This window comes from Leucopleurus acutus, assembly GCF_964270905.1.
Source record: "Leucopleurus acutus genome assembly, chromosome: 11".
NCBI lineage: Eukaryota > Metazoa > Chordata > Mammalia > Artiodactyla > Delphinidae > Leucopleurus > Leucopleurus acutus.
This window is the reverse complement of record NC_139152.1, coordinates 35497249-35521622: the sequence shown is the minus strand read 5'-3', so window position 1 is coordinate 35521622 and position 24374 is coordinate 35497249. Positions and strand designations below refer to the sequence as shown.

The 24374-nt window shown below is 35.4% G+C and overlaps 1 protein-coding gene across 1 annotated transcript in view; it reads left to right on the top strand.

Moving 5' to 3' along the window:
* ADAMTS20 (ADAM metallopeptidase with thrombospondin type 1 motif 20) overlaps positions 1–24374 on the top strand; it is a gene marked incomplete at both ends in the record, with an annotated part of 194289 nt that overhangs the window by 70657 nt on the left and 99258 nt on the right. Inside the window, 4 exons of the mRNA XM_082850890.1 lie at positions 14414–14519; positions 16359–16505; positions 18359–18500; positions 20083–20187. Coding sequence (XP_082707016.1) covers positions 14414–14519; positions 16359–16505; positions 18359–18500; positions 20083–20187 — 500 coding nt within the window. The remainder of the gene's footprint in view (positions 1–14413; positions 14520–16358; positions 16506–18358; positions 18501–20082; positions 20188–24374) is intronic.

Here is a 24374-nt window from a genome sequence, read left to right as displayed (position 1 = left end):
TTGTCTTTTCACATTTAAATCTCTAAACCATTTGGCATAATTTTTTTGATGTGGTATCACATAGGGATCTAGTTTTGTAAGTTCCTTTTCTCTGTGAATGTCCAGTTTCCTCAGATCACGCATTGACTAGTTTACCTCCTTTCATTAGAATCTGCAATGCCGTATATAAAGTTTCTGTTTGCACTGGTATGTGCAAATCATCCCGCTGTTTCATTAATCAATACTTTTTATTTAGTCCATGTGCCAATTTCACATTAGTTCAAATTTTATAGCTATATAATAAATCATCATAATTCAGAGGATATATAACTCCATCTAATTTTCTTCAAGAGTATTTTGGCTATTCTTGGACCTTTGCTCTTCCATAAAAATTTTAGACAAGCATGTCAAGTAATTATAAAACAATTATCTGTCTATTTATGAAGGTCTTTTAAAAATTTCTTTCAGTAGTGTATAATATTTTCTTTCAAAGCTGGTCATGCACAACTTTCATTTACCTCTTTTATTAGTGTATGGTCTATGATGTTGATTGAGAGAAATGCATTAGATTATTTGGATTATTGATTTTAAATCTAGCCACCTGATTCATTACTCTAACTAATCCTTATAATTTACCTGTGGATATTTATATCACTTGTGAATTATGGCTATTATTCCCCCTCTTCTTCAATCCTTATAACTTTCTCTCGTTTTTCTCTTTTTCTTTCTTTTGTCTTAAAGCAAGACAAAAACCTTGTCGAATGTTGAATAGAAATGATGATGGTAGCCTTTTATCCTGGATTTTGAAAGGAATAATATTTGACGTAGGTTCTTGGCAGATAAACTTATCATCATAGTTTTCTGAGACTTAAAAAATGTATGCTTTTTTATTAAAAAATTTTGCAGATATTGAAATCATACAATTAATTTAATCCTGTGAATTCCTTTTATGAGTTTTGTAACACTAAACCAAACTTGATCAAGGTTTTTCCTTTTTTTTTTAAACACACTACTAGATTCCATTCCATGCATATATTTTCAGGAGTGAAATGATCTTCCTTTGATTATATTTGTCTAATTTTGATACCAAGGTTTTATTCACCATACAGAATTTGTTGGAAGTGTATTATTTCTTTTCCCATTCTCTGGAAGATTTTATATAATGTTGGAATGATCTATATCTTGAAAGCATGGGAGATCCCACCTAGAAAACCATCTGGGTTTCATCTTTCCTTTGTGGAAAGATATTTAACTATTTGATTTTTCCAACGGTAATCAGACTTTTAAAAAAATCTTTTTGAAGGTATTTTAAAAAGTGTGTTTTTCTAGATATCTGACCATTTCTTTTAGTAGTAGTAAAATTAATTAGCTTAAATTATTCTCATAGCACTTTCTTTTAAGTTCTGTCAATAGCTATACTTCTGCCTTGTTTTATTTCTGATATTATCTATTTACACTTCTTTATAATAGCCCAATTTCACTGGAATATTGTCTATTGCATTTGTCTTTTTAAAGGATCAACTCTTTGCTTTCAATCTCATTTTTATTTCATTAATTTCTGCTCTCTCTCTCCTTTTCTTTCCAATTTACTCATGCTGTTCTATTTATAATGTAAACTGACTGTTAGCTCAATAACATCCAGGATTTTTTCTTTTCTAATTTTATTGTTTAAGACTATTGACTTACTTCAAGGTATCATTTTATTGTGTCTCACAAATTTTGATAGGTATTTATCATGTCATTTAAAATTCTAAATTCTAAGTATGTATAAATTCATCATGATTTCTTTTTTGACTTATAATTTAGAAATGCATTTAAAATTTTATGAATATATTCAAACTTACTGTTTTTTGTTTATTAAATTCTAATTTAATTTCACTGTAGTTGGAGAACATGATCTATACGATACCCATTCTTTGAAATCTTTTGGTATTACCTGTATGGTCTATTATGTGGTCAGTTAAAAAAAATGTTTCAGATATGTTTAAACAGAATGTACATTCTTTAACTATGGTATACAGGTTTCTATATGCCTGTTAAATCAAACTTGCCGATTATCTTGTTCAAATCAACTGTATATTTACTAATTTTTTGCTTACTAGGTCACTTACTTGAAACATGAATGTATCTCTGTCACTCTATCCCTTTTCAATTTTACATTATAATTTTTACAATTACAGTATTCAAATTTTTTGTTTCATCTATTTTCAGGCTAACTTATTAGGCATATGTAAGTTTGAATTGAACCTTTTACAATTGTGCAGTGACTTTGTTTTATCTCTAATAATGCTTTTGAAAGAAAATAAAGTCAGTATAGCTTTATGTTTAAAGTGCTGTGTCTGGCAATACTATAGCTAGCCAAACTTTTTCTTTTTTTTTAGGTCTCTGAAGTCTTTTTTTTTTTTTCACATCTTTATTGGAGTATTATTGCTTTACAATGGTGTGTTAGTTTCTGCTTTATAACAAAGTGAATCAGTTATACATATACATATGTTCCCATATGTCCTCCCTCTTGCATCTTCCTCCCACCCTCCCTATCCCACCACTCTAGGTGGTCACATAGCACCGAGCTGATCTCCCTGTGCTATGCGGCTGCTTCCCACTAGCTGTCTATTTTATGTTTGGTAATGTATATATGTCCATGCCACTCTCTCACTTTGTCACAGCTTACCCTTCCCCCTCCCCATATCCTCAAGTCCATTCTCTAGTAGGACTGTGTCTTTATTCCCGTCTTACCCCTAGGTTCTTCATGACATTTTTTTTTCTTAGATTCCATATATATGTGTTAGCATACGGTATTTGTCTTTCTCTTCTCTTTCTGACTTACTTCACTCTGTATGACAGACTCTAGGTCGATCCACCTCACTACAAATAACTTAATTTCATTTCTTTTATGGCTGAGTAATATTCCATTGTATATATGTGCCACATCTTCTTTATCCATACATCCAATGATGGACACTTAGGTCGCTTCCATCTCCTGGCTATTGTAAATAGAGCTGCAATGAACATTTTGGTACATGACTCTTTTTGAATTATGCTTTTCTCAGGGTATATGCCCAGTAGTGGGATTGCTGGGTCATATGGTAGTTCTATTTGTAGTTTTTTAAGGAACCTGCATACTGTTCTCCATAGTGGCTGTACCAATTCACATTCCCACCAACAGTGCACACCCTCTCCAGCAATTATTGTTTCTAGATTTTTTGATGATGGCCATTCTGACCGGTGTGAGATGATATCTCATTGTAGTTTTGTTTTGCATTTCTCTAATGATTAATGATGTTGAGCATTCTTTCATGTGTTTGTTGGCAATCTGTATATCTTCTCTGGAGAAATGTCTATTTAGGTCTTCTGCCCATTTTTGGATTGGGTTGTTTTTTTTTGTTATTGAGCTGCATGAGCTGCTTGTATGTTTTGGAGATTAATCCTTTGTGTCAGTTGCTTCATTTGCAAATATTTTCTCCCATTCTGAGGGTTGTCTTTTGGTCTTGTTTATGGTTTCCTTTGCTGTGCAAAAGCTTTGAAGTTTCGTTAGGTCCCATTTGTTTATTTTTGTTTTTATTGCCATTTCTCTAGAAGGTGGGTCAAAACGGATCTTGCTGTGATTTATGTCATAGAGTGTTCTGCCTATGTTTTCCTCTAAGAGTTTGACAGTTTCTGGCCTTACATTTAGGTCTTTAATCCATTTTGAACTTATTTTTGTGTATGGTGTTAGGGAGTGTTCTAATCTCATACTTCTAAATGTACCTGTCCAGTTTTCCCAGCACCACTTATTGAAGAGGCTGTCCTTTCTCCACTGTATATTCCTGCCTCCTTTATCAAAGATAAGGTGACCATATGTGCATGGGTTTATCTCTGGGCTTTCTGTCCAATTCCATTGATCTATCTTTCTGTTTTTGTGCCAGTACCATATTGTCTTGATTACTATAGCTTTGTAGTATAGTCTGAAGTCAGGTAGTCTGATTCCGCCAACTCTGTTTTTTTCCCTCAAGACTGCTTTGGCTATTCGGGGTCTTTTGTGTCTCCATACAAATTTTAAGATTTTTTGTTCTAGTTCTATAAAAATTGCCATTGGTAATTTGATAGGGATTGCACTGAATCTGTAGATTGCTTTCGGTAGTATAGTCATTTTCACAATATTGATTCTTCCAATCCAAGAACATGATATATCTCTCCATCTATTTGTATCATCTTTAATTTCTTTCATCAGTGTCTTATAATTTTCTGCATACAGGTCTTTTGTCTCCTTAGGTAGGTTTATTCCTAGATATTTTATTCTTTTTGTTGCAGTGGTAAATGGGAGTGTTTTCTTAATTTCACTTTCAGATTTCTCATCATTAGTGTATAGGAATGCAAGAGATTTCTGTGCATTAATTTTGTATCCTGCTACTTTACCAAATTCATTGATTAGCTCTAGTAGTTTTCTGGTAGCATCTTTAGGATTCTCTATGTATAGTATCATGTCATCTGCAAACAGTGACAGCTTTACTTCTTCTTTTCCAATTTGGATTCCTTTTATTTCCTTTTCTTCTCTGATTGCTGTGGCTAAAACTTCCAAAACTATGTTGAATAAGAGTGGTGAGAGTGGGCAACCTTGTCTTGTTCCTGATCTTAGTGGAAATGCTTTCAGTTTTTCACCATTGAGGATGATGTTGGCTGTGGGTTTGTCATTTATGGCCTTTATTATGTTGAGGGAAGTTCCCTCTATACCTATTTTCTGCAGGGTTTTTATCATAAATGGGTGTTGAATTTTGTCAAAAGCTTTTTCTACATCTATTGAGATGATCATATGTTTTTTCTCCTTCAATTACTTAATATGGTGTATCACAGTGATTGATTTGTGTATATTGAAGAATCCTTGCATTCCTGGAATAAACCCCACTTGATCATGGTGTATGATCCTTTTAATGTGCTGTTGGATTCTGTTTGCTAGTATTTTGTTGAGGATTTTTGCATCTATGTTCATCAGTGATATTGGCCTGTAATTTTCTTTCTTTGTGACATCCTTGTCTGGTTTTGGTATCAGGGTGATGGTGGCTTCGTAGAATGAGTTTGGGAGTGTTCCTCCCTCTGTTATGTTTTGGAAGAGTTTGAGAAGGATAGGTGTTAGCTCTTCTCTAAATGTTTGATAGAATTCACCTGTGAAGTCATCTAGTCCTGGGCTTTTGTTTGTTGGAATATTTTTAATCACAATTTCAATTTCAGTGCTTGTGATTGGCCTGTTCATATTTTATATTTCTTCCTGGTTCAGTCTCAGAAGGTTGTGCTTTTCTAAGAATTTGTCCGTTTCTTCCAGGTTGTCCATGTTATTGACATAGAGTTGCTTGCAGTGATCTCTCATGATCTTTTGTATTTCTGCAATGTCAGTTTTACTTCTCCTTTTTCATTTCTAATTCTATTGATTTGAGTCTTCTCCCTTTTTTTCTTGATGAGTCTGGCTGGTGGTTTATCAATTTTGTTTATCTTCTCAAAGAACCAGCTTTTAGTTTTATTGATCTTTGCTATTGTTTCCTTCATTTCTTTTTCATTTATTTCTGTTCTGATATTTATGATTTCTTTCCTTCTGCTAACTTTGGGGTTTTCTTGTTCTTCTTTCTCTAATTACTTTAGGTGGAAGTTTAGATTGTTTTTTCGAGATGTTTCCTGTTTCTTAAGGTAGGGTTGTATTGCTATAAACTTTCCTCTTAGAACTGCTTTTGCTGCATCCCATAGGTTTTGGGTCGTCGTGTCTCCATTGTCATTTGTTTCTAGGTATTTTTTTATTTCCTCTTTGATTTCTTCAGTGATCACTTCGTTATTAAGTAGTGTATTGTTTTGCCTCGATGTGTTTGTATTTTTTACAGATCTTTTCCTGTAATTGCTATCTAGTCTCATAGCGTGGTCAGAAAAGATACTTGATACAATTTCAGTTTTCTTAAATTTACCAAGGCTTGGTTTATGACCCAAGATATGATCTATCCTGGAGAATGTTCCATGAGCACTTGAGAAAAATGTGTCTTCTGTTGTTTTTGGATGGAATGTCCTATAAATATCAATTAAGTCCATCTTGTTTAATGTATCATTTAAAGCTTGTGTTTCCTTATTGATTTTCATTTTGGATGATCTGTCCTTTGGTGAAAGTGGAGTGTTAAAGTCCCCTACTATGAATGTGTTACTGTCGATTTTCCCTCTTATGGCTGTTAGTATTTGCCTTATGTATTGAGGTGCTCCTGATTTGATGGAGAAATTAAAACCTTTACAGACAAGCAAAAGCTGAGAGAGTTCAGCACCACCAAACCAGCTTTACAACAAATGCTAAAGGAACTTCTCTAGGCAAGAAACACAAGAGAAGGAAAAGGCCTACAATAACAAACCCAAAACAATTAAGAATATGGGAATAGGAACATACATATCAATAATTACCTTAAATGTAAATGGATTAAATGCTTCAACCAAAAGGCATAGACTGGCTGAATGGATATAAAAACAAGACCCATATATATGCTGTTTACAAGAGACCCACTTCATACTTAGGGACACATACAGACTGAAAGTGAGGGGATGGAAAAAGATATTCCATGCAAATGGAAATCAAAAGAAAGCTGGAATAGCAATTCTCATATCAGACAAAATAGACTTTAAAATAAAGTCTAGTACAAGAGACAAAGAAGGACACTACATAATGATCAAGGGATCAATCCAAGAAGAAGATATAACAATTATAAATATTTATGCACCCAACTTTTTCTTGTTTAGTATTTGCTAGATATCTTTTCCTTCAATTTTCCAATGTCCTGTTACTTCAGGTGTTTTTATTGGAAACAACATATAATTGGATTTAAAAAATAACATCCATAATAATGTCTGTTTAACTACCAACGTTAGTCCATGTACATTTATTATAATTGTTTTCCATGCTTTTATTTCTTTTTGTCTTCATGCTTTATTCAAACATCTCTAACATGCATTTTATTATTTTTCTCTTTGGCTGCATCTAATCTGATATTTCACCGTCCTCTGAATTTTCCAGTTCAACATAAGTTTTTCAATTTAAAATATCCTAGTTAGTTCTTATTCAAAATCTGTGTGTTCATTTTGTTTACATTCTTTTTATATTTGCTTATATTTGTAATTGCCTTTCATGTTTACTGACACATTTATTTGGAGTAATTTTATATACCATCTTTGACAATTCCCATATCCTAAACATTTGATAGCCAAATATGTGGTTTCTGCTAACTTTCTCTTATGCTGACTTGTTGCTTTGTATGTTTGGTGATCTCTGATCATAAGCTCATATTTACTTAATATTAATCCATAAGGTTAGTGGTGGACCACTTAAAAAGTGTGTGCTTTCCTCTAGAGAGCGTTTTCAGTTGTTTTTGCTGTAATCCAAAGGGTGTTACTAACCAAGGTCCCTGACTTAAGGCAGAGAATTCAGAACCAGATCCTGTACCTTGAAACTTCCTATAGCAAGCTCTGGATCATATTGCTTTTATCAGTATTATCCCTCAGAGTAATTCCTATCCCTACTATTCATTGCTTACCAATTAGAATTTAGCCCATGGTATAAATGTTTATATGTATGTATGCATGCGTGCATAGGTATGAGATGGGCAGGGAGAGAATATATGTTAGGTTTTGGAGGTGTGGGGATTTGATAGTTCTTGTACACTGTGAGGTCAGTATTCATTAAAAAAGTACTTTTTAATACTGGACTTGTTTCTTTGTGGTAGGAGGACTGTCTAGAAACTCTAATCTTCCACAAATGTGGAAACAGACACCTGCTACTCTAATTTTTACAACAGACCCCATTCTCTTCTCCTTGCAAACTATTCTCTGACTTTGTAGACATATTTTATGAGTCAATCATCTAAGAAGAATCCATTGAATATGTTATATTTCTTATATTATCTATGCCTAGTTGTCACATCTTTATACTAAAAGTTAAGTATGAATATGTCAGCCATATCTTACTATTTTTTAATGATTTAATGTTAGACATTCTGGGCTATTCATGTAGAAGTGGGTGGTGTGGTCCCATTCTTTTTTTTGCAGTTTTCAGCCACTCCTGTGCACATAAATCATAGTGATATCTAGAAACATAGAATGTGAAAATAAAAGTATTCCTATTATCCTTTAAGTCAAGAGTAATGGTGATGATAATGATAGCTGATATATTTGAGTGCCTACTATGTATCATACACTATATTAAGGTTAACATGATTGGACTTATTTAGTCTTCACAACAAACCTATGAAGTAAGACCTATAATTTCAATTTTATAAATGAGGATAATTTGCCCAAGGCTACATAGTGTGTATTAATACAAGATTTAGTATTTTTTTCCCATCTAAAATATGTGGAAAAAAATAACAAGCTAAGAATAGTTTTTTTTAACATCTTTATTGTAATATAATTTCTTCACAATGTTGTGTTACTTTCTGCTGTATAACAAAGTGAATCAGCTATATGTATACATATATCCTCATTTCCCCTCCCTCTTGCATCTCCCTCCCACCCTCCCTATCCCACCCCACCAGGTGGTCACAAAACATCGAGCTGATCTCCCTGTGCAATGCAGCTGCTTCCCACTAGCTATCTATTTTACATTTAGTAGTGTATATATGTCAATACTACTCTCTCACTTCATCCCAGCTTACCCTTCCCCCTCCCTGTGTCCTGAAGTCCATTCTCTATGTCTGTCTGCATCTTTATTCCTGTCCTGCCTCTAGGTACATCAGAACCATTTTTTTTTTTTAGATTCCATATATATGTGTTAGCATATGGTATTTGTTTTTCTCTTTCTGACTTACTTCACTCTGTATGACAGACTCTATGGCCATCCATTTCATTTCTTTTATGGCTGAGTAATATTCTATTGTGTATATGTGCCACATCTTCTTTATCAATTCATCTGTTGATGGACACTCAAGTTGCTTCCATGTCCTGGCTATTGTAGATACTGCTGCAGTGAACTTTGGGATACATGTCTCTTTTTGAATTATGGTCTCCTCAGGGTATATGCCCAGTAGTGGGATTGGTGGGTCATATGGTAATTCTATTTTTAGTTTTGTAAGGAACCTCCATAGTGTTCTCCATTAGTGGCTGTATCAATTTACATTCCCACCAACAGTACAAGAGGGTTGCCTTTTCTCTACACCCTCTCCAGTATTTATTGTTTGTAGAGATTTTGATAATGGCCATTCTGACTGGAGTGAGGTGATACCTCATTGTAGTTTTGATTTGCATTTCCCTAATGATTAGTGATGTGGAGCATCTTTTCATGTATTTGTTGGCAATCTGTATATCTTCTCTGGAGAAACATATATTTAGGTCTTCTGCCCATATTGGATTGGGCTGTTAGCTTTTTTGATTTTGAGCTGCATGAGCTGCTTGTATATTTTGGAGATTACTCCTTTGTCAGTTGCTTCATTTCCAAATATTTTCTCCCATTCTGAGATTTGTCTTTTGGTCTTTTTTATGGTTTCCTTTGCTATGCAAAACTTTTAAGTTTCATTAGGTCCCATTTGTTTATTTTTGTTTTTATTTCCATTTCTCTAGGAGGTGGGTCAAAAAGGATCTTGCTATGATTTGTGTCATAGATTATTCTGCCTATGTTTCCTCTAAGAGTTTGATGGTGTCTGGCCTTACATTTAGGTCTTTAATCCATTTTGAGTTTATTTTTGTATATGGCATTAGGGAGTGTTCTAATTTCATTCTTTTACATGTAGCTGTCCATTTTTCCCAGCACCACTTATTGAAGAGGCTGTCTTTTCTCCACTGTATATTCTTGCCTCCTTTATCAAAGATAAGGTGACCATATGTGTGTGGGTTTTCTCTGGGCTTTCTGTCCTGTTCCATTGATCTATATTTCTGTTTTTGTGCTGGTACCATACTGTCTTGATTACTGTCGCTTTGTAGTATAGTCTGAAGTCAGGGAGCCAGATTCCTCCCGCTCTGTTTTTCTGTCTCAAGATTGCTTTGGCTATTCTCAGTCTTTTGTGTTTCCATACAAATTGTGAAATTTTTTGTTCTAGCCCTGTGAAAAATGCCATTGGTAGTTTGATAGGGATTGCGTGGAATCTGTATATTGCTATGGGTATTGTAGTCATTTTCACAATGTTGATTCTTCCAATCCAAGAACATGGTATATCTTTCCATCTGTTTGTATCATGTTTAATTTCTTTCATCAGTGTCTCATAGTTATCTGTTTCTTAAGGTAGGATTGTATTTCTATAAACTTCCCTCTTAGAACTGCTTTTGCTGCATCCTATAGGTTTTGGGTCATCGTGTTTTCATTGTCATTTATTTCTAGGTATTTTTTGATTTCCTCTTTGATTTCTTCAGTGATCTGTTGGTTGTTTAATAGCATATCATTTAGCCTCCATGTGTTTGTATTTTTTACAGTTTTTTTCCTGTAATTGATATCTAGTCTCATAGCATTGTGGTTGGAAAAGGTAGTTCGTACGATTTCAGTTTTCTTAAATTTATCAAGGGTTTATTAGACCCAAGATATGATCTATCCTGGAGAATGTTCCATTAGCATTTGACTAGAAAGTGTATTCTGTTGTTTTTGGATGGAATGTCCTATAAATATCAGTTAAGCCCATCTTGTTTAATGTGTCATTTAAAGCTTGTGTTTCCTTATTTATTTTCCTTTTGGATGATCTGTCCTTTGGTGAAAGTGGGATGTTAAAGTCCCCTACTATTATTGTGTTACTGTCAATTTCCCCTTTTATGGCTGTTAGCATTTGCCTTATGTACTGAGGTGCTCCTATGTTGGGTGCATAAATATTTACAATTGTTATGTCTTCTCTTGGATTGATCCCTTTATCATTATGTAGTGTCCTTCTTTGTCTCTTGCTATAGTCTTTACTTTTAAGTCTACTTTGTCTGATATAAGAATTGCTACTCCAGCTATCTTTTGATTTCAATTTACATGGAATATATTTTTCCATCCCCTCACTTTCAGTCTATATGTGTCCCTAGGTCTGAAGTGGGTCTCTTGTAGACAGCATGTATATGGGTCTTTTTTTTGTATCCATTCAGCCAGTCTGTGTCTTTGTTTGGAGCATTTAATCCATTTACATTTAAGGTAATTATTAATATGTACTTTCATATTACCATTTTCTTAAATGTTTTGGGTTTGTTTTTGTAGATATTTTCCTTCTCTTGTGTTTCCTGCCTAGAGAAGTTCCTTTAGCATTTGTTGTAAAGCTGATTTCATGGTGCTGAATTCTCTTCACTTTTGCTTGTCTCTAAAGGTTTTAATTTCTCCATCGAATCTGAATAAGATCCTTTCTGGGTAGAGTAATCTTGGTTGTAGGTTTTTCCCTTTCATCACTTTAAATATGTCCTGCCACTCCCTTCTGGTTTGCAGAGTTTCTGCTGAAAGATCAGCTCTTAACCTTATGGGGATTCCCTTGTATGTTATTAGTTGCTTTTCCCTTGCTGCTTTTAATATTTTTTCTTTGTATTTAATTTTTGATAGTTTGATTAATATGTGTCTTGGCATGTTTCTCCTTGGATTTATCCTGTATGGGACTCCCTGTGCTTCCAGGACTTGATTGACTATTTCCTTTCCCATGTTAGGGAAGTTTTCAACTATAAGCTCTTCAAATATATTCTCAGACCCTTTCTTTTTCTCTTCTTCTTCTGAGACCCCTGTAATTCGAATGTTGGTGCATTTACTATTGTCCCAGAGGTCTCTGAGACTGTCCTCGATTCTTTTCATTCTTTTTTCTTTATTCTGCTCTGTGGTAGTTATTTCCACTATTTTATCTTCCAGGTCACTTATCCGTTCTTCTGCCTCAGTTATTCTGCTATTGATTCCTTCTAGAGAATTTTTAATTTCATTTATTGTGTTGTTCATTATTGTTTGTTTGCTCTTTAGTTCATCTAGGTCCTTGTCAAATGTTTCTTGTATTTTCTCCATTCTATTTCCAAGTATTTGGATTATCTTTACTATCATTACTCTGAATTCTTTTTCAGGTAGACTGCTTATTTCCTCTTCATTTGTTTGGTCTAGTGGGTTTTTTCCTTGCTCCTTCATCTGCTGCATATTTCTCTGTCTTCTCATTTTGTTTAACATACTGTGTTTGAGGTCTCCTTTTTCCAGGCTACAGGTTTGTAGTTCCTGTTGTTTTTTGTATCTGCCCCCAGTGGGTGAGGTTGGTTCAGTGGCTTGTGTAGGCTTGGTGGAGAGGACTGGTGCCTGTGTTCTGGTGGGTGGGGCTGGATGTTTTCTTTCTGGTGGGCAGGCCCACATCTGGTGGTGTGTTTTGGAGTGTCTGTAAACTTAGTATGATTTTAGGCAGCCTCTTTGCTAATGGGTGGGGTTGTGTTCCTGTCTTGCTAGTTGATTGGCATGGGGCCTCCATCACTGGAGCTTGCTGGCTGTTGCGTGGAGCTGGGTCTTAGCATTGAGACAGAGATCTCTGGGACAGCTCTTACTGATTGTTATTACATGGGGCCAGGAGGTCTCTGGTGGTCCAATGTCCTGAACTCGGCTCTCCCACATCAGGGGCTCAGCCCTGACCCCAGGCTGGAGCACCAAGTCCCTGTCAGCCACACGGATGTTTTACAGGGTCTTTCTCCACCCAGGGACTCAGCCAGGATTTTAGGCAATGGGTTCTGAGTCCAAAAAGTGCCTTTGTTTGGGAACTTGCAGAACATGGCATAGGAGAGAATTCAATATTTTCTTGGAGTTGGATTTGCTTTCTTATACTTCTCCCATTGCCCCCCAAAATCCTCCCCTGAGTAGCTGCTGCTCCTTTATTCTTACCTCCTCAATTGAACACACCCTAAGGATAGTTCTTAATGACAAATACAAGATGTTGGTAATAATTACTAGGTTTCCTGCTCATTTATCCTTTTGCAGGTACTGTTACCTTAGTCTCTGAGCATGTTTTACAAAGTATGTTAAAAAATGGTTTTTATTCTTTAACATGATGGATTGGTGACTCTGTGTAGCTTCTTACACTTCCAAACATGGGGAATCTGTGTCAGATTTGGGCCTGTGCTGCTTTATTCTATCTCTGCCCAGTTTTAGAGAACCCTTGATCAACATGAGTGAATCTAGGCACAAACCCTCAGCCGGCTGCTTGGTACCATAAGGCTATACATTCACTTTGATTTTTGTTGGTCTTGCCTATGGAGATATTTGATCATGGTCTCTAATCATATGCAATGCATATTTTTACAGATATGTCATGTGACTAAAATGTTCAGTTTAGAATATATCTATCTTTAAGCATGTAACATAAAGTTTAGGTGGTAATGGAGTCAACATTGTGTTCCAAATACACAGCCCTGAAAATGAATACACTGGAATTGAGCCACTAGGCAAATTGAAAATACTAATGAAGGCAAGGGAACGCCAGCATATTCATGAAAGAAATGTGTTCAGTTTATTCTGACATTTATGATTAAAAGAATACATAGGAAGAGGGAGCTAAAACACAGTAGCTAATATAAGTATTTATTTTATATTAAGAAATTTCTAAATGTAAAACTTTACAGTAAGAAACTGGTTATTTTACATATGATAATCTTTTTTTAATGGAAGGAATCATTGTAGGAGAGCAGATAAATTTGCAGGCAAATATTGAAGGCTAGCAATAGCAAAAACCATTGTATTATGTTGAAAAGTAAAATGAAATGCTACCTTGGTTGATGATGGAGTAGGATTATTATAATGAACATTTATTTTGAATTTCTTTTTCTAGACTAAAAGACTATATCAATTGTAACTATTGCTGTCTTTGGTGTCCAACCAGTTCATGGTGTCTTCTTCTTTCAGCAGCAATTCGAGTTGCAGAGTTGCACGTTGTTATTTAAATGAGTGACTAGATCTTGACATGTGATACATTTCCCATTGCTGAAGTGGTTACAAAATCAAGTGCTTCCAGTGATTATATTATTATCATGTTTTATTTAACACATATTAAATTCAGGCACTATTCTAAGCATTTAACATATTTTTACTCATTTAATTATCATATGGTAACTGAATAATTGTATGCTGCTTCAAAACTTTAAAAAATAAAAGAAAATTTATAATTTATATTGTTCTGTGCTATTTTCTTTATTAGTGCTATTATCAATTTAAACATTTATTACCTTTCCTATTACGCACACTAACGTGGCCTAAAACTTCATTCTTCCTGTAATAAATTTTTAAATTTATTTTTCTGTTTTTTAAAAAACTGTTTGCCTGTCCCATATTTTGGATTATTTTCTTCAGTGAAAGAATCCAAGAATTTGCTGAAAAGATTTCAACTACAGACAAAACATTCTGTTCTTTTTTCTTTACCTTTCAAAACGTTCATGCAATATTAACAGTCAACTGCATTCATTTCTAAGTAGTAATGCCAACGATAAATGCTTTAGTGCTTTCTTTATGATTCTGGTATTTCCCATTTTGTTGAAATACAAACATGAAATTTTTCAGGTTTAGCAGAATTAGGTACCCTGTGTGATCCTTTACGGAGCTGCTCTATTAGTGAAGAAAATGGACTCAGTGCTGCCTTTACCATAGCCCACGAGCTTGGGCATGTGTAAGTACCTTCTGTCACCTCAGTAACGTGCCTTCTATATACCATTGCACAAATGTCTAAAATTCCATCTTCAATTGAGTAATTAGCACCTTTATATCTTTATAACGTATTAGTAGCATAATTTTTTCCCCTGAAATTCTAACTCTGGCTCTTTTGTGATCTATGTTAGGTCAGACAGGCTGCACAGATCAACAGACTAAGCAAAGAACTAGAGCTTGGGAATTCTTTTATTTCATTTACTGTATTGGATTACATGACAAGCACTTCTGGCCTCTATCCCTTGTTATCCTATACATGACCAGGTACTGTGCTCTACCATCTTATGGGAGGGCCTGCAGGGGCCCCTGGTTCTGGGGAACTCCCCAACATATTTGTAGTACCAATTCATTTCCTGCTTTTATAGCTCAGAGCCCCAGCAGAAGATGTGGCCTGTGGGAATTTCTTAATTACTAAAAGATTTTTTAAAAAATTTCCTCCCAGTTCCATAGTTTTCTTGTTTGTTTGTTTTTTTTTTGTTTTTTAATTTGAGATTCTCCTATCTGTTCCTGCATTATTAAAAATTCTACTGGGGTTTTATGCTCTAAGAATGTGGAGGCTGTGATTTCCCATGATACCCTTGGGGCTCCCAGAGAAAATCAGAAACCCCTCTGAAACTCATCCCCTGAAAAATGATCCCAAATGTACCCCCAGTACTCCTTTGATTTCTTGGTTATCTGCTAATAAGGAATTGAGGCTAGAGTTGCCTCTCTTGACTACATTTTCTTTTCCTGGTCATGGCTTAACGTCATTAGAGTATTCAGCTGGAATAATTTCACGTGGAGATTGTTTTTATTAGACTAGTGCCTCTTCAGTTCCCTTTAGCATGGTTATATCTCATGACCATCCACAAGATGCACACTCAGATTTTTATATTGTTTGTTGAAGTCGGGGCAGATCAGGAACCTGCCTGAGGTACATCATGCGTTGCAACATCTGGAAAGCACTGATTTCTGGTTACTACTGGTGCTAACTAGGAGAAGAGTGTTCTTGCAGAGGGTACCATCTTAGACATTTATTTTCTTCCTGAGAAACTCTTTAGGTGTCTTTAGAATATAGGTAAGTAGTTTAATTACAATACTGATTTATGTACACATTTTGACAGGCAAGGATCTGAATCAAGTGGTTTCTTCTAAATGTGAGTTTTTACTGGGGTCCTCAAAAGAATGTGTAGGATTTGTTGCTGACCAGCTAATCATTTAATAGCATTGCTCTTATTGTGAAGATTTGGTTGCCCTTTAGGAATATTTTTATTATTCCAGTTCAATCAAATCATCACTTATTGATTATAAACCAGAAAGAGCACTTAAGCTCTTTCATATGAAATAGATGGAAAATATAGAGTGATACGAAATTAAAGAAGTGCTTTTTGTGGTTTTTTTGATACTGTAGCAATAGTCAATGGTCTGGAATTTAGTGTGGTAGAGCCTTCACCTAATCTTTCCACACGCATCTCCTAGGGTATGTGTGTTGGAAACTACAGTTATTTTTATGTTAATGCTAAGTCCATATTGTGATGAAGTGAGCCAGAATCCAAATATTTTGATTGTTTAAATTCAAATACCAAATCAACAGACTGTGCTACTGATCAAAGTTATAATCTGCTGTTTCTTAGACATCATGTGCTTCTAAACATGAAGGTAACCCTAGCATTACAATACTTTATGGAGAGATCAAGAGTACAAATCCTGATGTAATCAGATTTATCTGCATTTTAGATTATACTTTAAATATAAGAGATCTGTTTCTAATGTTGTATACATATTTTAGTATTCTTTTTTAAGTGTTTATTTTTATTTTTAGATTCAATGTTCCACACGATGATAGTTTTAAATGTAAGGAAACTGGAATTAAACATCAGTATCATGTAATGGCTCCAACTTTAAATTACCACACAAGTCCTTGGACCTGGTCAAAATGTAGTCAGAAATACATCACTGAATTCCTAGAGTAAGTGATTTTGTGTTACTTTAGTTAAATAATTGAACATTTATTAGATTATGAAATTTGAAACTTGTATGTTCTTTTAGAGTGGTTCAATCTCTGTTGAGTTTTTTATTGTTTAAGCTTACTTTCACTGTACAAATGGATGTTTAAAAACAAGAAAGGAATTTTATTTCATTCTTAACTAATATTTTTGGTGTGCGGGGGGCAGTTCAGATCTATCATGTTTTTTTTTATTTGGGCTCTCTGTTATGGGAAAAACTTATTTTAGGGGGAGATTTAATGGGAATCAAAGCTTCCTTGTGTGTGTTTGAATTTTTTCAGAAGCTACTAGGTAATAGTTTAAGAGGAGTTTAGTTCAAGTCTGAGGTGCCCTTGAAGGGCAAAGAATAGCTAAAGTCAAACTACGAATATTACAAATAGTTCTCTGAAGGGATATGGAATTTCTAGGTTTACCTGTTCTTTGGAGGCTCTTCCCAGCTCTGAAGACAGGAGGCAGATCCAGATTGTTCTTGCCTTGCCTCTTCAACTCCTACCAGGTTTCTCTGCTTCCCAACTTCTTATCCAAATGGTATTTCCATCCTACTTACTGAAACTTGTTCAAAAGGCAAGGCCAAGCTCTTATAAACAAAATACTGTTTGATTTTTTTCTACTACATATTCTAATCACCAATTTATGCAGTTTTAGTTACCTATCTATACGAGAACTACAGGAATAAATGAAACCATGTTTTGGAATATATGTGTATAAATATATCCCTTAATTATAATCAGCAGTGATTATTTATCCTTGTATGGGAACTTGATTTGAAAGTATAATACACAGTTGCTGATCTATACATGATTGCATAGAGCTTTGTTCAATTGCTGACTGAGGTATTGATTAAAAATACCAGTGGGTGTGCTTATTTTTGGAAGGGGGTAATATGATTCTAGCCAATGGGTATTTTAAAAATTACATGTTCATTTTTGGGACAAAATTTAATTTGCCCTCTAGCTGTAAAAAATCCCCCCCCAAGATATTTCTTCTAATTATTTCCATTGAATAAATTGCTGCTTTTAAACCAATTAGAATGGCTGAACATTTTCACAAAGTTTTCTGCAGACTATCTATCGTGTGACAAACTAGGAATAGCAAATACACATTTTCACCACTATTTACCACTTTTCTAACTCCTTCAAGATATTATATCGTATACTTTAATAGCAATTTGCAAGGTAAACACTACCACTCTCAATTTACAGATGAGGAGACTTAGGTTCAGGGAGACTAAATAACTTTTTCACACCATGCATTCTGGGAAGTGATGAGACCCAAATGCAAACTCCCAAAGCTGACATTATTGACTCTGCTTTATATTCTTTTCCTAAAAAAACTCTTTGAGATGGAGACCACATAACACTTTTGGAAATTCCTTTGTTTTGTTGTCACCTAGAGCTATCAATGTACTTTCTCAGATGATCTGAAAACTTTACTTTTTACATTTTGACAATTTGGACATTAGATATAGGTAGGGCATTGCTATCGGATAGCAAAGCAGGCCAAAAGTGTAGTGTGATCAAAATAGGAATGTATGTTTCAAACATGATATTGCGATGAATTTTTGTTTATTTGTTATTCTTTTTTAAAAATGTTTACCTTTAAGGCAGTTGTGGGGATTAAATGAGAACAAACACATAAAATGTCCTTTATAAACTGAGGTTTTCATACTGACTTTCATGTGAGTTGGTTTTTAAATTATGAAAAAATATTGATAGTTTCTTTGAAAGTGCAGAGCTATAGAAAATGTGATAAAGAATCTTATACTGAAATGCATCCGTATGTATTCACAGTACTTTGTTTTCTGTCATTGTTACAGTACTGGTCATGGGGAATGCCTCCTTGACAAACCAAATGGAAGAATATACGATCTGTCTTCCCAACTTCCTGGATCAGTGTATGACGTGAACAAGCAATGTGAACTTATGTTTGGTCCTGGATCACAAGTGTGTCCCTATTTGGTGAGAAAAATTACGTCCTTTTGTTTGAAAACTACCATAAAGTTGTAGTTTGCCTACATTTCAAAATGTGCATTTATTCTCTTGGACAGTGTGCTGAATATATCTTAAAAATTTTTAAGGATTAGAAAAATTTAGTGTTTGTCAGAAAAGGTTTAAAAAAGTATCCCCAGTCAGAAAACAAGAGCCACAGAGAGTTTACTGAAAATTAAAAGCATTCAAATAGTTATTTTCAAATGATGTTGTTTTGTGGGTGGGAGAAGAAAATATAAGTGTTTTGATAATGAATTGTATTAAAGGCCCCAGGAATCTCAGAGACTACATTTTAATTTATACAGATTTGAATCCAAAGGAATGAAATTTGGCTCTTGTTGTTTAGTTTTCATTAAACCATTACTCTATAATTTATTTTGAGGATTTTTCACAGGTTAGATGCTTTAAATTTCCACCGAAATAGCTGAGTTAACATTTTTACTGAATCTATAACCAAGTTTTTACCTTATCTGGAGGGTAAATTAAATTTAAGATTTAGTTTGAGTAAACGTCACTACTTTGGTGAATCCATGCCTTTCTTTTCCAAGCAGAATACTCATTCCATTTTCTTCATTCCTGTATAAAACTTTGCCAAATTGCTTACTATACTACTCGACTGTGAGGATCATTGGACCAGGAATCCAGCCTTATTTATTCATTTAAGTATCCCCAGGGTGCAGTTCAGGGTCTGCCACATAATAGGCACCAGAAAATAAGTGCTTACTGCATGTTGAATGAATGAATAAATGAATGTGTGAAGGAATGTATGAATAAATGAATGAATGAAAGTTACTTAACAGTGAGCACAGGGACATACAAAGCATATTCCATACAGTGAATAATATTCCTAAAATCTTAAATTTATAATCACAAATTTTATAAGCTTTTAAACATCTACTTTGGAGGGGGGAAGATTTACCTTAATTTTTTGTTATAAAAGATACATTTCTTTCCTACCTGACTTAGGTACTGAATGAACTTTGAATTTAAATTTAGAAACAGAAAGGGATTATCTTGGGTATAGCTCCTGTGAGCCTCTGTGAATTTTCGTATCTTGTGAAAACTTCAGAACGCTTTGTTCAAAAGTTGAAAGTATGCATTATATTCACAAAATAGGAAACCAGTATACATTATACAATATTTCTATGCACATTATTCATACATTCCACTGTTGGATCAAAAGGGACTTTTGGAAACTCCTTGTGAATGACATTTAACAACAAAAAGTCCTTTAGAAAAATGTCTTGCAAAGAGAGAAAAATGTCCCACATAATTTTGAATACTTCTACTCCAAGACATCTCTTCCATTGTTCAGTGTTTGATGATAATCCAAACGTTTTTAAAAATGAAATCTTGCCATTTTATGTGTTTAGAGGAAAATCGATGACTCAGACTGACTTAGCAAATATTTTTTTACTGATTATTTCCCGCTCTGACCATGAAACCAGGGAGTACCTAGGATCAGCTTATAAACCAATGCGTGATACTGAATTGATTCCGTGGTTACAGTGTTATTTTCACTCTTGCTTGCCTGCCTTTTCTTACTCTGCAGAAACAATGCAGGCGTCTCTGGTGCACGAGTGCAGAAGGAGTTCACAAGGGCTGTCGCACTCAACACATGCCACTGGCAGATGGAACAAACTGTGGTCCTGGGATGGTAGGTTTTCTCGAAGGGTGAGTCTTGTATCAAGAGATTATCCAAGGATGCGATTGCTCTGCGTTTCAGCATTCTTCCTTTTCGCTGTCAACTTTTGTTCTGCTAGTTGAATTAATGTTTTTGTCTTATTTGTTTGATGTAGTATGTTGTCAAGTGAATTAAAATTTTACTCTTTTTTTCAAGATCTAGCAGATGGATATTATAGTTACATAATAACATGAATATTTAGTTATCTAAGCATATTATAGTCTTGTTATTAAAAATGAGTCTAGCCATAGATATTACAGCAAATCCCCCAAATTCAAGGATGTTACCATTGTATACATTTTATCCTAAAAATTCAGATAAGTATAATTGAAAGTTTTAAGTGGCTTCTTCAGATCTTTATTGGTGTTAATGTTTAAAATACATTGTACTGCAAGATAAACTGCCTACCATACTACATCTTTGCCATTCTAGCATCAGTCATGAACTTATCTAAATCTGCCAACATGATGTCAAGTGATAGGGTTCACCAAGATAATGAAATGTGGTATATTACATTGATTGATTTGCGGATATTGAACGATTGAATCCTTGGGATAAATCCCACTTGATCATGGTGTATGATCCTTTTAATGTATTGTCGAATTCAGTTTGCTAATATTTTGTTGAAGATTTTTGCATCTATGTTCATCAGTGATACTGGTCTGTAATTTTCTTTTTTTTGTGATATCTTTGTCTGGTTTTGGTATCAATGTGATGCTGGCCTTGTAGAATGAATTCGGAAGCATTCCTTCCTCTGTAATTTTTTGGAATAGTGTGAGGAGAATAAGTGTTAACTCTTCTCTAAATGTTTGGTAGAATTCACTTGTGAAGCCCTTTGGCCCTGGACTTTCATTAGTTGGGAGTTTTTTAAATTACTGATTCAATTTCATTACTAGTGAACTTCATGTGCTGGTGTTTTTATATTTTCTTTTTCTTCCTGGGATTTAGTCTTGAGAGATTGTATATTTCTAGGAATTTGTCCATTTCTTCTAGGTTGTCCATTTTATTGGCATATAATCATTTATAGTAATTTCTTAGGATCCCTTGTGTTTCTGTGGTGTCAGTTGTAACTTCTCCTATTTCATTTCTGATTTTATTGATTTTAGCCCTTTCTCTTTTTTTTCTTGATGGGTCTGAATAAATCAATTTTGTTTATCTTGTCAAAGAACCAGCTCTTAGTTTCATTGATCTTTTCTATTATTTTTTTGTAACTATTTTATTAATTTCTTCTCTGGCCTTTATGATTTCTTTCCTTCTACTAACATTGAATTTTGTTTGTTCTTTTTACCCTAGTTCCTTTAGGTATAAGGTTAAGTTGTTTACTTGAGATTTTTCTTGTTTCCTGAGGTAGGCTTGTGTTGTTACAAACGTTCCCCTTAGAACTGCATTTGCTACGTTCCATAGATTTTGGATTGTTGTGTTTTTATTTTCATTTGTCTCTAGGTATTTTTTTATTTCTTCAGTGACCCATTGGTTGTTTAGTAGCATGTTGTTTAGCCTCCACATATTTGTGTATTTTACAATATTTTTCTTGTAGTTGATTTCAGGTCTCATAGGTTTGTGGTCAGAAAAGATGCTTGATATGATTTCAGTCATCTTGGTCTTGTTGGTTGCCAGGTTCTGCCTTGTGCGGAGGCTGCTGGCCACTTGTGGGTATGGCTGGATCCTGGTGTGGCTGGCTGCATGGTTAGGAGAGGCTTGGTCCTGGTGCTAGCTCACTGGTGGGTGGGGCTGGATCCCAGGACAGCTGGCTGTGGGGCCATGGTGCTTCCCAGGGATGGTGTCTGTGGGGTCCAGGGAGTCCAGGCACTCGTACCTGCCCATTAGTGGGTAAATCTGGTCCCAGGGCTAGTGGTGGCCCATGGTGGGTAGAGCTGGGTTCTGGGGTCTCTAACTTTGGGGCTTGGGGGTCCTAGAGCTGTTCAGTTTGCTGGTAGGTGGGCTACGGCCCAGGAAGTCCTAGGGCTAGTGCTGGTCCATTGGTGTGCCGAATCTGGTCCAGGACCATGGCTGCAGGGCCCTGTTCATCCCAGAGTCCATGTAGGCCAGCAGGTGGCGGGGCCAGGGCCCAGGGGGTACCAGGGCTGATTCCTGCCCCCTGGTGGGTGGAGCTTTGTCTGATGGCCGGCTGCAAGTCTCTGGGGATCTAGGGGCTGGGCGTTCCAGGACTGGTGCCGGCAGGCTGGTGAGTGGGGCCAGGTCCTGATGCTAATAAGCTAGCAGGAGGATTAAAAATGGTGCTTGCCAGTACCAGTGTCCTTGTGGTAGGATGAGCTCCCTAAAATGTCTTCTGCCAGAGTCTCTGTTTCCAGGGTGAGTCCCAGTTGCTTTCTCCCTCTCTGGGAGGCTCTCCAAGATCAGCAAGTGGGTCTGACCCAGGCTTCTTTCAAATTCCTGCTTCTTCCCTGGGTCTTGGAGCATATGAGATTTTTTTGTGTGCCTTTTTAAGAGTGGAGTCTCTGTTTCCTACAGCCCTCTGGCTCTCCTGCAAGTAAGCCTTGCTGGCCTTCAAAGCCAGACATTGTGGGGCTCGTCTGCTCAGTGTAGGACTCCCAGTCCGGGGAGGCTGATGTGGGTTTTGGACCTCTGGGTCCTTGGGGAGAACCTCTGCAATTGTAATTATCCTCTTGATTGTGGGTTGCCTACCCAGGGGTGTGGGTCTTAACTATACTATGTTCTCTCCTACCCATCTCGTTGTGGTTCCTTCTTTATATCTGTAGTTATAGATCTTTTCTGCTAGTCTTCAGGTCATTCTCATTGATAGTTGCTCTGTAAATAGTTGCAATTTTTGTGTGCCCATGGGAGGAGATGAGCTCAGGGTCTACCATCTTTGCCCCATCTCCTGTGTGTTCTTGATTTTAAGTAAAGGAAACTATACAGTATAGTCTGTCTTGGCAAGGAGCAAGTGGGTCAAGCTGCTTTTTCTCAACATAATGTTTTGGAGTTTCATTCAAATTGTTGTGTGCATCAGTACTTCATTCCTTTATGTTGAAGTGTAATTCAGCTGCGCCGTAATTTGTTTACCATTTTCCTGTTGATGGATATTTGGGTCATTACAGTTTTTGGCTTTTATGAATAAAGCTGCTGTGAGCATCCTTGTATAAGTCTTCTTGTGGACATATGTTGCATTTCTCTTGAGTAAATACCTAGAGTAGAATTCCTGGGTCATAGGGTAGGTGTGTGTTTAACTTCATAAGAAAGTACCAAACAATTTTCCAAAGTATGTGAACCATTTTAGACCTACCAAGCAATGTAAATATGAAAGTTTGAGTTGCTTTGCATTCCTTGCCAATTTTTGATAGTGTTAGCCTTAACAAAACTTTAGCTATTCTAGATGGGTGCAAAATAGAATTTCATTGTAATTTTAACTTGCCTTATCCTGATTATCATCAATTTTGAGCATCTTTTCATTTGCTTATTAGCCACTTAAATATTCCCCCGGTGATACGGTATGGCGGGCATGGGTTTGCTGGAATTCAGGTAAATATGATGAGATACTGAAACCTACTATAAAGCCCATGTAGATTAAAGGTAGAGGTGGCATTTGGGATAAAATGTGGCTCATGATAGGTATAAATTCCCTTTTAAAAAAAATCAATTAAAAACAGTGAGCCCCTATGCATTAGCCATTTTCAGTATTAAATGGACCTGTTATTAAAGGAAAATTTAAACAAATATTCTATAATTTGGCCTTAACACTCTCCTCTAGTTCCTTTATCTTATGACTATCTTATGTGTGAGATATCTGTTAAATGCTTTTGGTAGTAAATCTGTTTGCATGAAGACATGCTGAACCCATCTGATGATGAGTTAATTTTACTGCATGGTGAATAGTATAACATTCTTTTTCATGCTTTGATCTCTCAGAAATACATAAATAAATAAGGAACATGCAAGGAATCTTTAAATGTTTCTGGAAGATGCCCACAAAATTTATATGCACATAGTATATTCTATTCTGAGAGTTTGTTTTTGTTCACTTTTATAATGACTTTCTCATATTGAATGATTTGTTCCAATGGAGGGCACAAAGCATTTTTTTCTTCTAATAATCTTGGTTATAGGATTACTTCATTCAACAAAAATGTATCAAGGACCTACTACATGTCAGATACTATTCTAGGCACTCAGGATACATCAGTGAACAAAAGAGAAAAGAT